The sequence below is a fragment of the Diadema setosum genome, chromosome 17 (assembly GCF_964275005.1).
Source record: "Diadema setosum chromosome 17, eeDiaSeto1, whole genome shotgun sequence".
Taxonomy (NCBI): Eukaryota; Metazoa; Echinodermata; class Echinoidea; order Diadematoida; family Diadematidae; genus Diadema; species Diadema setosum.
The window spans coordinates 1837830-1861213 of NC_092701.1; the positions used below are offsets into that span (position 1 = coordinate 1837830).

Consider the following 23384-nt stretch of genomic DNA (forward strand, 5'->3'; position numbering starts at 1 on the left):
AGACTGGAGTCATGAGAGAGCCAGGTTTCGGTTAAACCTACCGCCGAAATATTATGCATGATGGGACTATTTAAAAATAACCTCAATTCTTCAAAATGCTTATTAATACTTCTAATATTAAAATGTAAAAGAGAAAAAGTAGTACTATCATATTCCTTGACAACATTGGTAAATTGGGATTGAGTAAGATATTCAGAAGACGGACTTTGCAATTGGTTCTCTGTGTCAAAATCATAATCTAATTCTTGCGGCGATGAATTAAAACTGTCAGAAACATAATTATCAAAAAAATTGTCATTTTGATTGATATTTGATTCGTTTTGTTCAAAAGAAGGTCCTGCCAAATCAAAAAAGTCATCATCATTAATTGAATTGAATGCTGTGTCTATAGAATTGCGTATTAAAGGGTGAGCGTGTTGTCCGTTGCTCGAGTCCACGAGGGCACCTGTAGAGGGCAGTAGAGAACAATTTGACTGTGGAGATTGTTGCAATGTTGCAGTTACACATTTTATCGTTGTCTCTTAATATAACGTTGTCTACAAAGGAAAATAGGATCGTCCAATACATAACATTAATACGATCTAAGTAGGCACAAACATAAAGAGAACAGTTTGTCATAAGCATGAATACTAATATTCAAAATAAGTTATAATAAAACTCCGGTAATTGTTCTTTATCCGATCAATAGAAGGAACACATGTATGTAATACGTATTGTGTTATGACAGAAGAGAAGACATCTCAAGTCTCATAGGGACCGCCAACCGCCACTATATAGGGCAAATACTAGGTTGCCAAGGGCAACTCTAGGAAGGAAATCCTTACCCGAAGAATCAATTTTACAAGAAATGAGAAAAAAAATAACCGTTTTTATCATTAATTCTATACGGATTCCTCCTCTCCCATAACTGCAGCGCAAAAGATCACCCATCCCTATGCCCCAAAAAGACCAACACGCTGGGACCGCCGACGGCCAGTATATAGGGCAAATACATGGTTGCCAAGGGCAACTCTGTAGCGAACAAGGCACACACCAAATTCGAGCAAGTTACAAGTTGACATAATATATTGTAATGAACTGTATTAAACTGTGCAGCCGGTCCACTGCGTGAGTGGAAAAGAATACAATACTCGGCTGATACTGTCAGTTCTGATGGCACCCGTTGGCAGATGCCATCCTGGACAAAAAGAACATGTAGGGCAAGTACACGGTTGCCAAGGGCAACTCTATAGCGAACAAAGCACACACCAAATTCGAACAAGTTACAAATTGACATATGTTGTAATAAATTGTATTAAACTGTGCAGCCAGTCCACTGCGTGAGTGGAGAAGAATACAATACTCGGCTGATACTGTCGGCACCCGTTGGCAGATGCCACCCTGAACAAGAAGAACAAACTCAACAATTCACCCTGGATAACTACACAACCTGTATAAGATGCTTAAGCGTGTTTCAATAATGATAATGAAATTTAGCTTGTGTACGTTGACTGCTAAAAGGTTGAGTAATTTGGGAGCATACCTAGATATTCAAAACATCAGCTGATTGAGTTCTGAATTGGTATGCCAATTAATCAGAAAAATATTTCGACCAAGAGAGAGTGAGAGAGAAAAAAAAACACCCAAACACATTTTATTAACTTATTGTTGTTATCGTAAAGGGTATATATCAACAACAACAACAAAGTATTAATTGCAGTCAGTTTTAGTCAATATTGAGAAAAAAAAATTGCATAGGTTATGGCATAGACGTGGATTTAGTTGCGATGGATCATAACCCCGTGCAGGCTCTAAACGCAATAAAATGCCGAAAATCATAACAACATATTTATCACATGGATTATGATACAAACATAGATTTGGTTACAACGAACCCTTACCCCGTGCAGGCTCTAGATTACAATAAAGTGACCTGACAACCATCATGCCTGCCGGGTACAGATCTCAAACAGCTACAATCTAAAGGAGCCCATGCCCGAGGAATCCATTTGGAGAGAACAGGGGAGAGAACCAGCAATGGGCTTGAAAACAAGGAATGTCTACGAATAAACCGTGTTTATCATTCATTCTTCAGATTTCTCCTCTCCCACAGCTGCAAAGCAATAGATCTCCTCATCCCTATGCCGAAACAAGATCCACACGCTGGGACCGCCAACCATTGTATTATATAGGACAAGTAACAGTTGCAAAGCGCAAGGCACACATCGAATTCGAACAAGAGACAGGTTAACATAATCATTGTACTGTAATACACTGTATATACGGCCGGTCCACTGCGTGAGTGGAGAAGAGTATAACATTCGGCTGTTACTGTATGCAGTTCAGATGGCACCCGTTTGTAGATGCCATCCTGAACAAAAAAAAAAAAAAAAAGAAAAAAAAAAGGGAACAGACTGTACAATTCACCCTGGGTAACCATACACTACCTGCATCAAATGCTTAAGCGTGTTGCATTAATGATAATGAAATGTAACTTGCATACGTTTACTAATAAATAAATTTGAGTAATTTGGGAGCATACCTCTCATTTAAAAAAAAACAAAAACAAAACAAAAACATCAGTTGTTGGAGTTCTGACTGAGAATGCTAATTAATCAGAAAAAATATATCGACCAAAAGAGAGAGAGAGGAAAAAAATCCCAAACTCATTTTTTATTTATTATTATTACATCATGAAGGTATTTATCAACAACAACAACAAAACATTAATTGCAGGTAGGTTTAGTAAATATTTAGAATCATAACAACTCGCATGTATTGTGATGTGAACGTGGATTTGGTTGCATGGACCATAACCCCTTGCAGACTCAAATCACAATAAAATACCGAAAATCATAACAGCGTATTTATCACATAAATTATGGTATGAACACAGATTTGGTTACAATAAACCATTAACCTGTGCAGGCTCTTGATTACAAAAAGTGACCTGACAATCATCACGCCTGCCGGGTACAGATCTCAAACAGCTACAGTCTAAGGGAGCCCATGCCCGAAGAATCAATTCGGAGAGAACCAGCAATGGGCTTGAACACAAGGAATATCTATAAATAAACCATTTTTGTCATTCAATATTTTACGGATTTCTCTTCTCCCATAGCTGCAGCGCAAACGATCACCCCGTCCGTAGTATGCCCCAACAAGATCCACACGCTGGGCATGTACACGGTTGCCAGGGGCAACTCTAAAGCGCAAGGCACACGCCAAATTCGAACAAGATGAGGGTTAACATAGGGCCTACTGTATTGTAATACACTGTACAGCCAGTCCAATGCGTAAGTGAAGAAGAATATAGCATTCGGCTGATACTGTATGCAGTTCAGATGGCACCCTGAACAATAAAGAGGAGACTGTACAATTCACCCTGGGTAACCATACACAACCTGCATCAAATGCTTAAGCGTGTTGCATTAATGATAATGGAATGTAACTTGCATACATTTACTGCTAAAAAAATGAGTAATTTGGGAGCATACCTCTAATTTTAAAAAACATCAGTTGTTGGAGTTTTGACTGAGAATGCCAATTAATCCGAAAAATATTTGGACCAGAAGAGAAAGAGAAAAAAAATCCCACTACTCATATTATATTTGTTATTATTACATCATAAAGGGTATTTATCAACAACAACAACAAAATATGAATTGCAGGTAGGTTTCGTAAATATTTGAAATCATAACAACTCCCATGTATTGTAATGTGTACGTGGATTAGGTTGCATGGACCATAACCCCTTGCAGACTCAAATCACAATAAAATACCGAAAATCATAACAGCGTATTTATCACATAAATTATGGTATGAACACAGATTTGGTTACAATAAACTATTACCCTGTGCAGGCTCTTGATTACAAAAAGTGACCTGACAATCATCACGCCTGCCGGGTACAGATCTCAAACAGCTACAGTCTAAGGGAGCCCATGCCCGAAGAATCAATTCGGAGAGAACCAGCAATGGGCTTGAACACAAGGGATATCTATAAATAAACCATTTTTATCATTTATTATTTTACGGATTTCTCTTCTCCTATAGCTGCAGGGCAAAAGATCACCCCGTCCCTAGTATGCCCCAACAAGATCCACACGCTGGGACCGCCAATAGTTACTACATAGGGCAAGTACACGGTTGCCAAGGGCAACTCTAAAGCGCAAGGCACACGCCAAATTCGAACGAAATGCAGGTTAACAGAATTATGTAGGGCCTATTGTCACACCAATTGTATTATAATACACTGTGCAGCCTGTCCACTGCGTGAGTGGAGAAGAATATAGCATTTGGCTGATGTCAATTAATCAGAAAAAAAAAACTATATCTCAACAAAAGGATATAACTTACTATCATTATATCATAAGGGTATTTATCAACAACAAAAAAAAACTGTAATTGCAGGTGGGTTTGATAAATATTGAGAATCATAACAAATATCTCTCACATGGATAATGCGGTAGGCGTGGTTTTGGTTGTCACGGACCATATCCCGTGCTGGATCTAATCGCAATAAAATTCCGGCAATCATATCAATATATTTATCACATACACTATGATATAACCATAAATTTGACTACAATAAATCCTAATCCCGTGCAGGCTCTAGATTACAATAAATTGATCTGACAACCATCATGCCTGCAGGGTACAAATCTCAGGCAGCTACAGCGTAAGGGGATCCTTGCCCGAGGAATCAATTTGGAAAGAACCAGCAACGGGCTTGTTCACAAGGAACATCTATAAATAAACCGTTTTTATCATTTATACGGATTTCTCCTGTTCCATAACTACGGAGCAAAAGATCACCCCATCCCTATGCCCCAAGAAGACCAACACCCTGGGACCGCCAACCATCACTATATGGTGCAAGTACACGGTTGCCAAGGAAAACTCTATAGCGAACAAAGCACACACCAAATTCCAACAAAATACAGGTTAACATATTATAAATACATTGTACAGACAGCCGGTCCACTGCATGAGTGGAGAAGAATATAACACTCGGCTGATACTGTATTCAGTTCAGATGGCACCCTTTGTAGATGCCATTCTGAATAGAAAAAAAACAGACTGGACAATTCACCCTAGTTGACTAAACAATCTGCATAAAATGCTTAAGCGTTTTGCATTAATGATAATGAAGTGTGTATAGCTTGCGTACGTTGACTGCTAAAAGGTTGGGTAATTTGGGAGCATACTAATAGCTCTATTTTCAAAACATCGGCTGTTAAGGTTCCGAATTGAGCTACCAATTGATTGAAATATATATGTGTATACATATATATATATATGTATTTATCACTTCATACATTTAGATTTGGTTGGGATGGATCATGACATCGTGCAGACTCTAATCACAATGAAGTGACTTGACAACCGTCATGTCGGCCAGGTAAAACTCCTACAGCCTAAAAAAAAACCTATACTTAAGGAATCCATTTGGAGGAAACCAGTAATGGACTTGTTTACCAGGAACATCTATAAGTAAACCGGGTTTTTTTATCATTCATTCAATACGGATTTCTCCTCTCCCACAGTTGGAGAGCAAAACATCACCCACTCCCTATGCGCCAACAAGACTAACACTGAGGAACTCTTTACATGATTTCGGATAAGAACAAGGTTGCCAGGGGCAACACTAGTAACCAAGACACACCAAATTTGAGCAAGTTACACCTGCTGTAATACACTGTGCAGCCGATTCATTGCGTGAGTGGAGAAAAATGTGATACTCGGCTGATACTGAATTCAGTTCAGATGGCACCCATTTGCAGATGCCATACTGAACAAAAAGATCCGACTGTATAATTCACCCTGGGCAACTATACAAACTGAATAGTCATACTTAAGCGTGTTTCATTAATGGTAGTGAAATATAGCTTGCGTACGTTAACTGCTGAAAGGTTGTAATACACTGTGCAGCTGGTTCAAGACACAAACCAAATTTGAACAAGTCACACCTGCTGTAATACACTGTGCAGCCGGTTCATTGCATAAGTAAAGAAAAATATAATACTCGGCTGATATTGTATTCAGTTCGGATGGTACCCATTTGCAGATGCCATCCTGAACAAAAGGAGAAAAAAAAAGAAAAATACAGTATCTTGATATACATTTGGCACTGCAAGTTGACAGCAATTCTAGTAAATTTTGGATTCATTGTCTTCTACCATTTCACTTTAGTATCTTAATATACATTTGGCACTGTACGTTGACAACAATTCTAGTAAACTTTGGATTCATTTACTTCTACCACTTCAATTTAGTGTAATGAAAAACCGGAATATTTGTAATCATGCAAAACCGGTGTGTTTTTATAAGGAAACCAGTGCGCATATTTTAACCAAACCAACATCATTGCAATTTTGAGCGCAATAGGTATACCTAATGAAAAACCAATACGCACATTTTGATTAAACCAACATCATTGAATTTTTGAGTGCAATAGATATACCTAAAATATAATTTCTGAGTTGCTCATGCAGGACAATAGATATCTATCATATCATAATCATGTACAACTGGGCCAATGTTACTGATCTTCTCTGTAGGGTACACAAAACTTCAGTTGAAGTTATAAGAATTTTTGAGTGCAATAAGTATACCTAAAATATAATTTCTGAGTTACTCATGCTGGACAATAAGTATCTGTCATATCATAATCATGTACAACAGGGCCAATGTTACTGATCTTCTCTGTAGGGTACACAAAACTTCAGTTGAAGTTATAAGAAATGTATATAGGAGATGACTACTCACTCGAAATTAAAGGGAGCGCCTCCGGTTTGGCGCCATTTTCCGGCATAGAATCTCAACTTGGTACCTTTGCTGTACATTTCTTGGACTTGTTTCTTCCATTTCTGTTTTTCTTCCAGGTCAGTCTGCGTCAAGTCGTCGATCATGAAATATCGCTCGTCCTTTAGGATTTCCCTGGCACGACGGATGACATCTACTTTTTCTCTGTATGAGAGAAACTTTATCAAGATGTGCCTGGGACGACCTTCCACCTTGCGACCATCACGATGAGCTCGCTCCACCTTTGTGGTCATCTTGAATTTGGACCGCAGGATGTCTTCGACGATGTGGGCGCAGTCTTCCCTCTGGTCATTTGGTGTTTCAGGGATTCCCACGATGCGGATGTTATTCCTCCTAGATATTCTTTCGGTTTTGTTTGTTTCCGCTTTGTTCTTCAATACTTCGGAGCGGAGTTCGGCAATTTCTTTTTCCATTCTTTTCATTCTACCTTCCATTTCCTTTTGTTTGACTTCGAGATCATCGACCCGTTTGCTCTCAAATTGGATAGAAGCTTCAATGTTGGCCTCAAGATCGCTCAACTTCCCAAGGAACTTGTCGACAGCGTCTTGGATCATTTTATTGAATCCGCTGGTAGCTTCCATGAAATATGCGTCCAAGCTTCCAGGGGTTTGCACATTGGGAGGTGCAGAGGCCAGTGCTTCCTTATCGGCGGGCATAGTGGTGCCTCGATCTGGGTGCGTTGGGTTGGTTACCGTCGTGGATGCGACAGCCATATTTGTGACGTCATCAGGCACCAGTTCAACAGATTCCGCATCGCTGGCTGTTTGGCCTTCCAACGACTCTCGCTGGGAAGCGGCCGGAGTCATGGGCGCAGGGTTAGTGACCTTCGGGTTCGGACTTGACGGGCTGTTTGCACGTACCTGGGTTGCGGGTTTTCTCACAGAAGGACCATAGTTTTTTGCCTTTGTAGCGGCTAACCGTTGCGGCCGAGCAGATTTTTGTTGGTCCATCCTCAGGCGATGTTTCTAACTTTGTCGTTTTGTTAGAATGTGAGACCCGAAAAAATGAAGTAGACGTCCCAATTTGGTGAAATTTTGTTACTTTTGCGAGACAAACGAAATTGCCGCGTGCGTCTCAGTCCATAGCGCCCTCCTGTTTATCCATAATTGTCCCGGGCCCTGGAATAGTGTCTTTTGTCCACCTGAGAAGGAAGAACCTGCTAATCCTCCTTTTGTCTAAGTGGACTGCGGGCGGGCGTACTCTATTGAAATAGGCAGGCCTTTGTCCACGCGCAATTCCTATGCTAGCGTGGGGACGATTAGTTACATTCACCAAAACAAAAGGATGAAAGACTTGACCGACGGACGAAAGCTGACCCTCTTTGAGGGACAAAATCAAAGCAGCTTTCCGCAGGACAGTATCCAAGCGGAACAATGCGAGTGGAACCGCATAGACATTACACGCAGATTCAATAGCATACACACGCGTGGTTTACCTATGAGACTTTTGATCCATACACATCTCGCAGAGGGTGCGAACGCTGCGGATTTTCCCGACGCGAAAAAAATACATGTAGCTCAAAAATCGTGTATTTACTCAAAATTGTCCAATGTAAGCATGCTCATATTTTTAGTGGAAACGATGGCTATGCTAATCAGCTACCAGTACATATCATTGGCAGTTGCTTGGTGTAACACATTACGATACCACGAGAACCTAAATGATCAATGCTTTTCTTGCTCTTCTTAGTCGCCGATGGGCGACCATGGCACGTCAGGACTAATGCCCCAGTCACACAGTGCTTTACGATGGATTACGTCCGCCGCGGATAGATACGAATGAGTGGACGCAGGGGGACGCAGCGTGGACGCAGGCATCCGCAGGGACGTATGTAGACGTAACTGTCCGTAACTCATCCGTAAAGAAACGCAAAATGACGTCGCCGAACCTGCGAAATTTTGAAATGTTCAAAATTTCGCAGAGGGACGCCACGGACGCAAACTTACGCAAGTAACCGTAACCAATCGTAACTATCCGTAACTGAACGTAGCTACCCGTGGCTTGGACGCCGACCATCCGCAAAAAAATTTACCTTCCGTCCGTTTGCGTTCGCTGACGTCCACCGTAAGTATCCGAAATTAACCGCAAGTTAACGTATCACAACAGCTTCCTCCGCTTACGGATATTTACGGACAGCTACGGATGTTGCGGACAATTACGTCCTTCGACGTTTTCCGTTTTCCACTCGCATGGGAACACAGAGACTCGTGGGAAGGCACACTACTCCTGTTGCCAAGCTGCAGCGCCTTTACCTGAAGGAATACTACAACACAGTCGGAGCGGTGGAGAGGCAGAACTACATGGTCAAATTATGAAATTTCTCCCACATACTGGTCATTTTAAGTGGCGCCCATATACCATGTATACTCATGACATCGGTTGACTCTTGGTGCTGAACATTTTTTTCTTGTACTCTTCGAATGTATTTTTTCGAAAAAAGCAATATTTTGGGTAGGGGATGGGGTGATAGCATTTTATTCACTTTTCTGGCCGGGGAAGGTGTGGGACAGGGGCAACTATATAAAATGAGAACGAATTTAGTATTTCTCTGTAGTCTTACCCATGCACTTTACGCTCCATTGAATGTGTATTACATTTTTTTTGGTGATAATAATAATAATAAAGCATATTTATATTGCGCAGCTACTATAATAATATACTTTACTGCGCATTACAAAATGACATGCATACAAGAAATTCAAACAGAAAATACATTACTTCAAGAGATGACTTGATATTGTATTTGGGTGTGGGAGGGGTGTTTGAAAGTTTTGATGTCTTTTTTTCTGTAAATTTGATAAGCATTGCTTTATTATAAATATCTCCTTAACATAACCCAGTAAGTCATGAATATCGCTGAACAACGACAGCGTAACCGCAGTTTGTCTATTCCATGACTGCAAGTAATATTTTCTCACTCTAATGTTTCACTTTTCGATCTATATTGTATTTTATTTGTGGTATAGTGATGTTATATGTGACCTTGCACCACAAAACACACAAAAAGTCGCCACACATGAAATTTTAGTTGAGAGCATATTCTGAAAGAGCAGACTTTAAGCTTTAAAATGATGTATTACTCAAATCAAATGGACTCTCCTAACCTATCTAAATAGTGGAAAGAATGCACACACTCAGAAAAAGTGTAAACTGAGAAAAGAGGCTCTGAAGTACAGTGTCTATTCAAGCGCTTAATCTTTATCAAGCCGTGCTGGTTGTGCGATGAATGGGACAAAAAACAGGATGGAAACCACCGGAGTAACAACAATGAGGGGATTATCAGATAAAACTGAAATTGATAATAATAATAATAATAATAATAATAATAATAATAATAATGATAATGATAATGATAATAATGATAATAATAACAATAACAATAATAACAATAATAAAAGTAATAATAATGATAATAATAATGATAAAGCCTTATTTACCCAGGGTAGCCAGGTCAACATCGGCTCGGTTGACCCATTTCACCTATTTTCAATCCTAAAAAAAAAATCAGTGTGTCCGACTTTTTGTTCGTTTTGTGATGCACGGTCACAATATATTCTTTACATTTATGACGTTTATTCATATTTGAGTTGCACAAAAAAATTCAAACTTCAAGTTCAAAATTTCATAAATCTTTTATTATTGTAAAGCAAATTAAAGGATTACGATTTGTACGTAATACAATTTCAATTTTCCCCAGTATACAATGTAAGACAGTCCGAAATGATTATTGTAGTCCGGTTTGGGCAAATTCCTCCAAATCTTACTTTTCGCAATTACAAATACTGCAAAACAATCACTTCGTATTGTTATGAATGTTGATTATATGCATCATTTTGATAATTTATATGATACATTGAAATTAGATCGGCTACATGTAAGATGGGCTAAACAACTAGCATGTACAATGTACCGTTCATTACATGAATTATACCCTCCCTATTTAAATCAAATGTTTTGTTTTCGACAGACTGCTTATAGCACAAGGTCCGGCCCATCCAAATTGAAACTCATTCAACCGAAGACCAACTATGATAAACGGTCCCTATCTTATCGAGGGGCCAAACTTTGGAATGAGCTTAATTATCCCTCTTCAACAATTGTATCAATTGAAGCATTCAAACGTTACATAAATCACAGCCCTGACATACCCATTTTGCAGGATAATGAGTCACCGCAATTAGTAGATTATTTGAGATTGTACGAGAACGATTTTTCTCACCCATCCCAACCCCCATTCCCCGATTTTTGATGTTGAGTATATCATATTGTTTCTAATTTCTTAGTATGTAGGGTTTTTTTCCCCTTAGTTAATTTGTATAGCTCATGCCATTCTGGCTTGTTATGTAATTTTAGTTGTATATGATTGATTGATTTGTTGTTTGTACTGATGGCATGTTTTGTATTTTGGTTGGACCCCTGTGAAAACCAGCTTTTAGCTGACCAGGGAATCCATCCCATGAGTGGAGAATGAATAAATAAAATGAACAAATGAATAAAATAAAATGTGATAACCTTGCTGTCATAATACACTGACTTAATAGCAGGAATCGTAAGAGAAAACCAAATTGTCCATAATTACTATCTGTAACTATCTGTAACTATCCGTAACTATCCGAAAATATCCTCAACTCTCTGCAAGTGTTCAGAACTATTATGCGCCAATTCGTAAGAATATCCGCAAGTGGACGCAAGTATTCACATCTGGTCGTATCTGTCCGTATCGCCCGCATTTTTTGCCCGCATGTTTTGTACAAATTCCTGGTGACGGCAAAGGATCCGCGGGGGTCCGCGGAAAAAATGACTTTTTTGGACGTAACGCCGGACGCAGAGCATTATGTGACTGGGGCTTAAGGGTGGGATTTCACGGAGCACGCGAACGATTTGCGAATGACGCGAATGGCAAAATCCAGCATTCGCATTTTAGTCTGCAAAAGATCGCCAAACGTGAGGGTTCGGAAGCGTCGTCAATTGTTCGCGAATGTCGTTTTTACTTCGGCGATAATTTCAAAAAAGTTTGAAATTTTTTGCGAACCTTTACCGCACACTTAGTCGGGATTTGCTCGTGAATTGTTCTCGAAAGTGTCTTTAAAGCTTCGTCATATGCGCAAGACCTTCGCAAGACACGCGCGATGTTCGCAAAATGTTCGTGAAACCCCAAACAGACTCCGAAACTTCGGAGAATGTCTCGCGTATGTTACGCGAAATCTGCGAAGTTTTTCCGATCATTTTACGACGTAATCGCGAACTGTTCGCGTACCTTTTGAGACATTCTCGCGAACGTTTAGCGCACGTTTGAGGGATGTATGCCCTGTACGTTTTCTACAAATAAAAATCGTAGTATACATCTAAACATCAAACAATTAAATATTAACAACTATAGTAACGAAAGAAATTTTTGTTGAATTTCCTTTATATTTTCTTTGTATTGTTGTCCACTCATACGTCATATCCTCTAGTAGTCTCCTCATCCAGCGGTTCCAACACCAAAACTTTAAAAATTCATAACTTTTGCATCGATTGCCCGATTTTCCTCAAACTTTCACTGATGTGTTCTACTAATGTTGCTGCTTTCACTCATTCCACATTGTTCTTTGGGTTTACCTTCCCTTTAAGTATGTAAATTTCATTTTAACTATAGAGATTATGTGTTGGAGGAACTGCAAAAAAAAAAAGGAACAAATGCTTTACTAGTGGAGATACGTCCTAGGGGGAAAAAATGTAGGCAAACACACGATAGAGAAATGAGAGAAAAAGAAAGGAGAAATACAGGAAAGAAAAAAATCAACTCAAGAAAGCTTTTTGAGTTGATTTTTTTCTTGCTTCCACCTCTCCTTGCTACATTTTCTCCCATGATTATTGAAAATGTTTCGTTGTTCGCATTTCCGTCGCCTGTTCTTCGTGTACGTAACATGCTGTACTTTAGCAATGATACACACGACAATCGCACATACGTCGTGGGAACTTCGCACAAATTGCGCAAGAATAGTTTTCGGCTTCATTGTCGGAAAACATTCGGAGAAAAACTTTTCCGAATGTTGGATTTTGTCATTCGCGTCCTTCGCAAATCGTTCGCGTGCTCCGTGAAATCCCACCCTTAGGTCGCCGTTCGGCGACCATGGCACGTTAAGAGTTAACGCTGATTGGCATTATTCAATTCACAGATGATGTAAGGTACTTAGTTTCTTAAACTCCATCGCTGCCAAGTATTTGATTGTCAGTCAATTCGCATAAACTCATAGCTACGGGGTACTGCAAAGATGGTTAAGCTTCATTATTGCCAAGGAATTGACTGTTGGATGGCATTATTCAGTTTACACATGGTATACATATACATTGTAGCTTACCATCTGGAATTGTATAAAAGGTTATAAAGGAAATAACGTATGTCGAGTATGTTGACATGTCATATTTCATTTGATGTTTAATATGTAGACGTAAGCAGCACATTGCAATTGCTTCGATGATGGTAGAAAACATAATAAGTTCACCCTTTTCTAGTGAACAAGAAATTTGCTATTCATTTAGTTTGTTTTGACAGGTTGCCATTACATAATAGCCATATTGTTTTGATTGGTCGTCAACTGGTTATTTGGGTGCCTTTGTGATTTTGCCAAGTAATTGATCGTCGTAATTATTCAGATCACATACCATAGATAGCTAGGCAACAGAAAGGGTAAAAGGTGTTACCAGATATCCAGTATATTAGTATGTAATAAGTCGTTAATATACTATATGTAATTAAGCCCATGCTCAGTGGCGGCGGGCTATGCCCGTGTGGCGGAAAATTGTCATTTTTTCGCCCCTTCGCATTATTTGCATTTGTGGCACACCACAGTAGATTGCCTTATGGGAAGGTTGACTTTTGGAAACATGATTTGATTATTCTAATTGGCCATTGTTTCTTTACAGCACCAAGTGGTTTACCAGGCAGTTAAGTCCTGATGGCGGATAACCTGTACTCGCTGGTCGTATTTCTGTTCGCTTGTGTTTATTAAAGGCAGGGAACATTAGTGCAATTTTAAGGCCAGGGGGGGGGGGGGGTTCGAACGCGTTATAACCTGTACTCACTGGTCGTGATGTTGTTCGCCTGTTTTTCATGCAGGGAACTCTATTGCATTTAGTGGCCAGGGGGGGTTATATGTATATTCGATATAGCCTGTACTCGCTGGTCTAAGTAATACTGTTCGCCTGTTCAACGCAGGGACTCTATTACTCAATGGCCAGGGGGGGCCGGAAGTACTCGACTGTTGGATGCAGTGAGTATCATGGTACGCACATGATGGTAATTCCATGTTGCGCATATGTATAGGTGCTGAAAGTTACAGGAAATAATTTTAAGAATGAAAAGATGATTTGGAAAAAATTTACCCGGGTCCTTCCCTGAGGGTAATCGTGGTAGTTTATATTCCGTACTTAAAATGAGTTAGGACAGTCACGCCAAGGATATGAGTATAACCTGGTTGTACAGTACCATGTGAAGTTTAAGTTGAAAATTGCTGATATTGTGAAGTTGATATGCACAAAGATATCCACCATTAAATCGTAGGTAAACGCACGAACATTGTTTTGTGTCATTTGTCACTGGAAGCGTAAACTGTACGTAAAGGGACCTAGTAACAGGCATTCCATTAACCTGTTTCTGATGACGAAAACATTACACAGATCTATTGTACGATGAACTTTCAGAATATTAATGGTTGATAACAGTGAACCCCTCCCCGTTAGAAGAAGCACCACTTCCGAAACAGAGCTTACATTTCCCACATTTCCCATAAATTTTAGTAGAAAAAAAAAGAATGTTTCATTTCACTTGCCAAATGAGCATAACATTGAGGAGGCTAAGTACTGGCCTAAATAGGTCCAAATTCCGCTCACCATGACCCTCTAACTGATAACCCCGTATTCTTGAAGGTAATTGCAATTATTTCAAATATGCTTGCTCATTGACGACTTTGGGTGACAGAAGGAACGGAGATGTTAGACATGAACGAATTTGAATGACTATTGACGAATACCGTGGATCGATCTGATTTTAGTCGAGTGTAAAGCATTTTCACATGTTAAAAAAAAGCAAAACAAAACCTTGCATTACAATCTTAAACTATTTGTGGCTATTGGAACAAGTTGTATCACTCACCACTTTGTCCCAGTGCACCATGAACGCAACTCCTAAGTTCGTATGCTCTGACGAGTTTGGCGATAATGTGTATTCTTTCCGTAGTTTTTCCACTGCCCTGGTCGCCTCCTCAGTATGACATTCGAATGCAACGTCAATGCATAAATCCTGGTTACCTTCCTTTATCAAGCCATGAATGATATCAAGGCCAAGTTCCTTTTTTAACGCTGAGGCGAAGTAGAGTAGGTAACGGAACTCCTGAGATCGAGGAAGAAGCTTGTACTTCAGAAGGTCATACTTTGGACGGTCCTTGGAGAATAGATTCGTAATATATACCCCTGCAGTATATTCCTGGAACAATTTGTGTGGAAACAAAACAGTTGACTCAACAAAAGATGAAGTGTTAGCACGTTGCCGACGCCCCCTACCGATTACTTTTTTTTCTGTTGTCAAAACTCCGACCATGACGCACGTTTGCATGGCATCCCCACACTCTCTGAATTGTTCTTCAGGAAATGAAAAATGTCTGTCCAATAAACCGTTTAGTGCTATTTCACTTACGTCTTGAATTGCCTTACTAGCTTCCCTTACTTTTTCAACTACGTCCTGTTTCTGCAAACTTTTACACGATTTTGATGCATAGTGTTCTTTCAGAAAAGAGATCATTGCTCCAAAAATCTCCGAGAAAGTTTGCATTTTCATCATTTCTCGTCGCCTCTCTTCACTGAATTCCTCCCACATAAGGCAAAGCATTGCGCAGTAAATTGGAAACGGGGCCATGTTCGACCGGATGACATCATTTTCCTCAATAAAGCTGATCAAGTTTTCACCAACAGCTCCTTTCTTCCTACTATAGAAGTATTTCCTGATATATGTCGATAAGTCCTCTTCCTTAAATCCTTCGACGTTGATAAATGTGTAATCATCAGCAAGACTCTTGGTCAGTGTGAATTCATGTATACGCCATGGCCTTGAGGTCACAATGACCTTGCAAGACTTATATTGTTCCGATACAAGAATGCGAATGACGTCACTGCTGCTTCCGTGTTCTAGGTTCCCGCTGAACTCGTCAAACCCATCAAACAACAGAAGAACGTTATGTAGATTTTTTGAAATGTAGTCGTCTATCAGGTTTGGTGTTGTTTCATTTGAATCAGAGAGATATCTTTCCACAATACTACCAATACTTTTGTTGACATCAATAACATCTCGAAGAGGAACTAGAATCACCATATCAAGATCCTGGAGAATTTTTCCCTGGCACCAGTCCCAGGCAATCTTGGCACAAAGTGTTGTTTTGCCAGCACCTCCGTCGCCTTTAATTAGAAGGCGCTTTGAAAGATTTGCATTTCCCTCATTGGTCAAAAGGTCCTTGTATGATAATGGCCTTTTCTGATTACTACTTATGTCGATCAGACTCAGATTGGTATAAATATCATCCAAATTTACACGTTCCATAAAGTTAAAGGGATCAACAGTGACCTTGCGTCGCGTCGTACGGTAATACGCCTTCAGATCTTCTTTGCATCGTTTCACTTGCTTCTTTGTCAACGCCGCGTTTACTGATCCTTGAATGCAGACAAAAAGGACAAAGGTAAATCATTTAGCCCTGTAGGTTAGTTAAGGTTCATCCACCCTATGCTCTCAATAACGACCAAAAACAAAATAATTTCGTGACTTTATATGAAATACCAAAAAAAAAATGTCGATAAAGCGTAATTGATTTGTAAATCACATGCTCAGCAAATATCTTAGGCCAGTTACCGTTTCGCGAAACCACAAAAGTTGTTTTGAATGGAAGGCACAGTCATTATTCTTTTTATCAAAAGAAAAAAGCGAAAACGAATATTTTGTTTTTCATAACACCGAGAAAAAAGGAATAAAAATAAAAATATGTTATTCACAAGTTTCTGGTCATTTTTCAAAGTCAAACTTAAGCCAAGAAAATATGTTATACCGATATGTTTATACAAAACGTGGATGACTTTATAAGACACAAAAGAAAAGAGAGGATATTAAAAAAATGTTATTTTCAACCCACTCTTTTCCAGATTATGAAGTCCCTACAGACTGTAATAATTAGTAGAATTCATTGTAACCACTTTTGTGTGGCACTGGGGATACTTTGTCACTTTTCAAGTGGGTTTGAACTGTGAAATATACATCTATATAGATCGTAATGCAGCTTAAAAAGAAGCTTCAGAACATAATTTATCATACTTTGGAGGAAAATAGCCTTTAAATGTAAAATGTAGAACTCAAGCATAAGAAGGCCTCCTCCAAGTATACCGAGTTAAGGACGATCTAATGTTGTTTGCTAGATAAAATGAATCGAATAAGATGGAATACACTACCACCCTTTCCAAAAATCAAACAAACAGAAACACACACACACAAGCAGAAGTAGTACAATTGCTGTCGATTCGTGCATTCAATGCTTGACTTTTTTTTTATACACTCTATAGATGATTATGGAATGAATAAATAAAAGAATAGCAATTTATTGTGGTTGTTACCGGAAATTCTAAGGCCAAATTCCTCTCTTCCCTCTTTTTCTATTTTGATTTTAACCAAAAATTAGATTACAAAATAAGAACAATCTCGTTGAAGTATCTCATACCCATCATCAATCCTTCCACGTCTGATCGCTGTGTTCTTGCTTGTCCCCTACAGCAATTCCAGCTGCATCCTGTGAGAAATAATAACACCAAAAAAAAAAAAAGAAAAAAAGAAAAGCGACGAGAGCATCAACAAAAAATCAAAACCCAATGTGAATGGGCAGTGGGGAATCCAGAAATTCTGTATGGGGGAGGGGGAGCAAAGCAAGGTGCCATTTCATCCGCTGCCAAGCAAGCAAAAACGGCTTGAACTCAATTCTCTGGTGTACACTTTAATAAAAACTAATGTATATATATATATATATATATATATATATATATATATATATATATATATATATATATACAAAAAGGGAACGCCCCCCCCCCTTCCTAGATCTTCCACTGATGGGGCAGACGATATGTGTGATAATAATTATATGCCTTCCTTCAATCAAAATCACAATATTTAAGTCGATTGCTGTAGTCACAAGTGTCTGTCGAGCGTCTCAAAATTCACCACCGTAATGTTAGCGCAACATGAACAGTTACAGTATCTTTTTGTTTAATTTGTTTTCTAATTATAGTTATAAATTTATTTCATTACTATGATGCTACACGTGTATGATACAGAACTGATTGACTAGCGTTATTTGTACTGAAAAGGGGCGATTATCAATATCAAAAGGAAGATGATACAGTAATTACAACCTACTCTTTTCAGTGGGTTTTGAAGGGATCGTAAAGTTTTGGTTGAGACCTTAATCAAGGTTTCTAACATTCTTTTATGAGATAATGAGAAACCTCTAATGAAATATGAACAAGCATGTAATTCTATGGGGGATTCAACGTTTATTTGATGAAAATTGGTTTTTAAAAGGCTGAATATCCCAAACAGAGCAAACCTAACTAAAGTGTGGACCAACCTTTTATTAGGATCGCTTTGTTGTACTTTGGTGTACTTTGTTTTTCGACGTCTCAGTTATTCCAAAACGTATCTTTTTCTAATAAACTTTGAATTCCTCTTAGAATGGTGTGCTCTGTACTATGTTATCAATTTCATTAGGTTTTTTTTTTTTTTTGGGGGGGGGGGAGGGGGGGTACCTCGCAAAAAAGTTAAAACTCCATCTCCATCTCCACCAACACTACACTATCCCTTTAACCTAACGCAGATCAAGTGTTATTCACTTCGATTTTATCAAATTGGTTACCAAGTCTGTCAATATCCATACCTTTCCGCAGTAGGTATTCAGGATGATATTTTTGCATTAAGATTCCACCAAGGAGAAATAGGATAGCTAGGGCGACAGGCACACCGATGGCTAGACCAGTGACGAAACCTATATTGCCATATTTTTCTGAAATTCGAAATAGGTATACATGTTATTTGAAACACCTTTCTTCCATCATTAGAATTTGAAGGCATTAAAATTTCACGTCTTTTATATTGCCAAAGAAGTACTTGATTGTACAGATCCAACCGTCATGTACGTATTTTGGCATTTTATTCAGAAAAATCACTTTAAAAAGGATTGAGCTCACTCTTTATCTCACTTTGTGAAAGCAATTTCTATGTATTTGTCTGCAATTATATTGAAAAAAAAGATACTTCCATGATTGATTGCCTAAACAAATGTTTGCTCAAAATTATGCAATCAGAATGATCTTCCCCAAAACAATTTATAATGCAAATGTTTGTTACAAGAGATTTTGAGTACTTTTATGGTCATTTTATGCTATGATTGTTCATCAACACCAAACTCTATATTATTCATGATCATGATTTCATGACGAAACACAAACTATTGGTAACTTTTCACCCAACCTGATGGAGACAGAACGGTGACTTCAGCTGTCGAGATCCCATTTAGAGGATCACCGGTAGCCACGCATATAAAGGTTTCTTCTGTTCCGTCATGCACAAACACAGTGATAGCCTCGAACCTCTCGTATGTGTCGTCAGATAGGGTCGTCTGGTGCGAAACTGTCGAGTTAAGTATCTCTCCCGTCTCCTTAGACCATAACATTGAAATGTTAGGCTTGAATTCACTGACGACACACGTTAGGTTAACGAAAGGAGTGTTGGAGGAAGTTTGGTATGTGCACAGGCTTTTATTGGATTGGCTCTCATCGACGCATTCCTCAATAACATGTTTTGACGCCATCGCTTTTAAAAGAATGAATAGTATTAAAACGGCATGATTTTGTCATGTTACGTGGGAATCTAGAACAAATATTGAAGATACAAAATGTAACAAATGTAGAAAAATGAAGCATATGCATGACAGACCTACGCTTACATATAACAATGTGCACAGTGTATAGCGATCGCCATAGCTGCCCAGCTTTAATTGCCTTCAATCTCCTCTTCATAATCATATTCTGCTGCACTTTCACAAGTCTTACAAAAGGCGAGAATGGTATTGAGGTTAAAGGGGTGGTGTAGTTTTCGTTGAAATGGGGATTAAGATTTTGATTAGAAATGTGAAAGAATGAAGGGCATACAATTATAAGAGGAATTGAAAAGTTCATTTGATGAAAAATCGTTCTGTAAATGGCTGAGCCGAGAACAGAGTAAAATAAAATTTGATTGTATCCTCTTTATCATTATCTCCAAAAAAGTCAAAACTGAATAATGTTCTAACCAAGAACCATAGCATCTCTTTAACCACTGTGTACTCTTTACTGGACATCAATTTGACAAAATCATGTATCTTTTTCTTTCTTTACCTACACATGGTGTGCGATTGTTCTCTTCAATGTATCATATTATCGTGTGTTTTGCAGTCATAATAAAAATGGTGTAGAATGGATTGTATAACAGGCAAGAAAGCAATGTGTTTCGTATCATTTTTTGCGAATTGAATTTCGTTTCTGTTTTGAGGACTGCATCAGTCATTCATGCGCTCCTTCGTTGGTGGGGAGGACAGAAAAACAAGACAGTAAACATAAAACACATTTGCGTTTTCCAAAAAGAACATCACCTACTCCGCATGAGACGAAAGTTCCATTATTGGTTCATGAAATTAACTCACCGATCACTTATTTCTCTGACCTGCTCCTTTGCATATTAATATACCGTAAGAGCGAATTTAGCAACCTTAATTACGAATAGAGAACTACAGTAAATTGTGCATCGTTGTTTTACACTTAAATCATTTCATTACCCATATGTCTAACCGAAATACTCGAATAACCGAAAGTTATTGTCATGGTTGTTCAGATAGGCAAGAGTGAGATGGATTGGTGGGGGGGGGGGGCGTGGGTATCTTTGCTGAAATTTTATTGGCAAGTATTGTATGACGGTTCTCATTTCTGGCTTGAAATTTTCATTCAACTCCTTCCCTTGAAAAATCCACGCCTCTGCAAAGAGTGTGATAAAAACAATACATATCTCACAATCAACCGTCAAGAAAGTAGAATTCGTAAAGTCATCGCGATTCGTTAGCACCACGTCACAATGATAAAGACCCTCATCAGCAACCTCCAAGGTGGTAATGACGAGGCTGAAGTTTTTGTCGATGTCGAACCGTTCCCCCCTGCTCTCAAAGTTTCCACCAAAGAAAGCAGCCTTGATCGTCGGCGGCTCCTGATCTGATTCACTCTCCTTGGACCAGAACACAGTGAGAGGCTCCTCCTGGATGTCACATCTCAGTCGGATGTCCTCCCCTTTCCATCCCCGAACGTTGGGGGCAGTGCCTACCGTTGAGGCTAGACGATTGAAAAGTGAGTAAAGAACGCGTGTCACCGCTAAAATGAATGAATAATGTATGCTCTCCGGAAGTTCTTCCAGTCATTTGTTTGTTTGTTTGTTTGTGTGTTTGTATATTACTTAATCCCGGATAAGATGCCCTCGATCAGATAAGTAAGGCTGTTTTTCAGAGAAGCCGTGAATACAGCATTATTCTTGTTATCTAACCGAAGTGGCATCTGAGCGAAGAATGGCAATGGCAGATAACTGTAATGACTGGGCGCCAAAATTCTGTTAAACACTACGTCTGGTGCTTATCTGAAAACGTTATACTTAACTCCCATACATATTTAGTCTTCTCTCGTCTATATTCGTAAATCAATATGCTAGAAGTGTAAAAAAATAACGACCAATGCGTGAAAAGAATAAAAACTTACCCTGTTCTTACCGAGGATGATCACAACACAGATTATAATTACAAATAAGAGCGTCTATCAGAATAACCAGTTCAGGAATGATGTAATGCTAAAAAAAAAAAATGTGTCTGCAGGTATTTGTGCCAAGCTGGTATCAAGCCAAATATCGGGAAATGAAATCGTTGTATCTTCATGGATATAAACATAATGTTCCGACTGAAATGTGTTGTTGATGTGCACGTGTGTGTTTGTGTGTTTGTTTGTGTGTGTGTGTGTGTGTGTGTGTGTGTGTGTGTGTGTGTGTTATTTAGTCTTTGTAAGTATCAAAACTCAGTCAGGCTAAATTATACTTCTTGCTCTAGTTGCTTTGGTCAAAATGGCTTTAACTCTGGATGGACATGTAATAGGTCCTAGCTGGAAGCTGCGTTGTATTGAGCATGTAAATTTAAAATAACTTCGTGGTCGTCGACATCCTAAGGGATGGTTCCTGAAAAGGCGTGATACGAAGAAAACACTCAATGTATATGTTAGGACGCAAAATATATATAGAAGTTTCGAAATGTTACAGATTCGGGCATGGAATATAAATACTATTGATTATCTTACCACTCCTATTATTAAAAGTTCACAGGGCTTATGGAAATGGTGCTATTAGTCTCGATTAAATAAGAGGTCTCCCGTTGACCCGCTTGCCAGTCTTTACTCGAATGCCTGTTATTAGAAGAACTTTAGATAGTTTGTTATAATGTAAGCGTGAAAAAACACACACTGATAACCTCAACTCCTTGTTTGCTAAGGTTGGCTATTGCAGACTTCAAATACAGTGTGCCGCAAATACCCTGTTCATTCAAGTAATTATAGTACCCTAATGTACTACATCAAGGAAATACCGTTATGTGTGAGTGTGGATGATAAATCTAGCCCTCTATTTCATGCTTTCTTGAATTTGTTTTTGTGATGGTGCGTGACTGTGTGTGTGTGTGTGTGTATGTTTTTGTTTTGTTCTGTTTTGTTTTGTTTTTGTTTTGTTTTGTTTTTTGGTGGGGGGGTATGTTTTTTTTTTAAGCCCTAACATTTTCTTAGTGGATTCTCGCAGCCAACGAATATTGCGACGTCATGCATGGTTCTTCCTTCACAGATACATAGGTACTTCCCCACTAGCTTCCCCCTTGCCTTAAATGCGTTGTTTGAACGAAAATGTACATAGTTATACGACCCGACAGACAAATTCCACCATAATTAGAAAATTGACCCAGACATCCATTCAATATCGATTCACCATTTTGGTCCCGTTATTCGAAATTCACTTCAAGCCAGCATACATGCACAATAAAGGACGTAAAAATGGAAACATTTTCTCCTCGCTGATTATCAGTTTCAGTTTACTATACACTTTTGATTTAACACCAGCGGCTATTTTCTTTCCTGTATTAATCAACTCCTTCCAATTAAATCAAGTGATCCTGAAGTGCAAGCCTTGAGTATTAAATTTTGTTAAGGCATTTATGACAAACCCATCACTTTCACAGCAAGTTCACAATTCTCCTTTCCTTTTTCCCCCTTTACCTTCTTTCTTACAACTTCGTTACGATGACGTATTCGGCTAAGTCATTAGTATGCTATATGTAACGTGTGAAATGCGCTTCATTTCAGTTTCAATTGTACATGCATTGCAAGAAATGAGATAAGGGAGAGTTTATCCTCTCAGTCATAGGCTGCGAGCAATGTGGATATCGCTGGTTTGTAAAGGCAAACCC

General features: G+C 38.8%; 2 protein-coding genes across 2 annotated transcripts in view; both read right to left on the reverse strand.

Moving 5' to 3' along the window:
* LOC140241092 (uncharacterized) overlaps positions 1-22027 on the reverse strand; it is a 329537-nt gene extending 307510 nt beyond the window's left edge. Inside the window, exons 1-6 of the mRNA XM_072320859.1 lie at positions 22015-22027; positions 20920-21231; positions 19346-19687; positions 18753-18878; positions 17544-17612; positions 14945-16491 (exon numbers count right to left, since the gene is read on the reverse strand). Of these exons, the coding sequence (XP_072176960.1) occupies positions 14945-16491; positions 17544-17612; positions 18753-18878; positions 19346-19687; positions 20920-21231; positions 22015-22027 (2409 nt within the window). The remainder of the gene's footprint in view (positions 1-14944; positions 16492-17543; positions 17613-18752; positions 18879-19345; positions 19688-20919; positions 21232-22014) is intronic.
* Positions 6747-7783, reverse strand: LOC140240354 (uncharacterized). The gene has a single exon (XM_072320118.1). The coding sequence runs from the start codon at positions 7755-7757 to the stop codon at positions 6747-6749; it is 1011 nt and encodes a 336-aa protein (XP_072176219.1). The 5' UTR covers positions 7758-7783.
* Positions 22028-23384: the final 1357 nt, after the last annotated feature.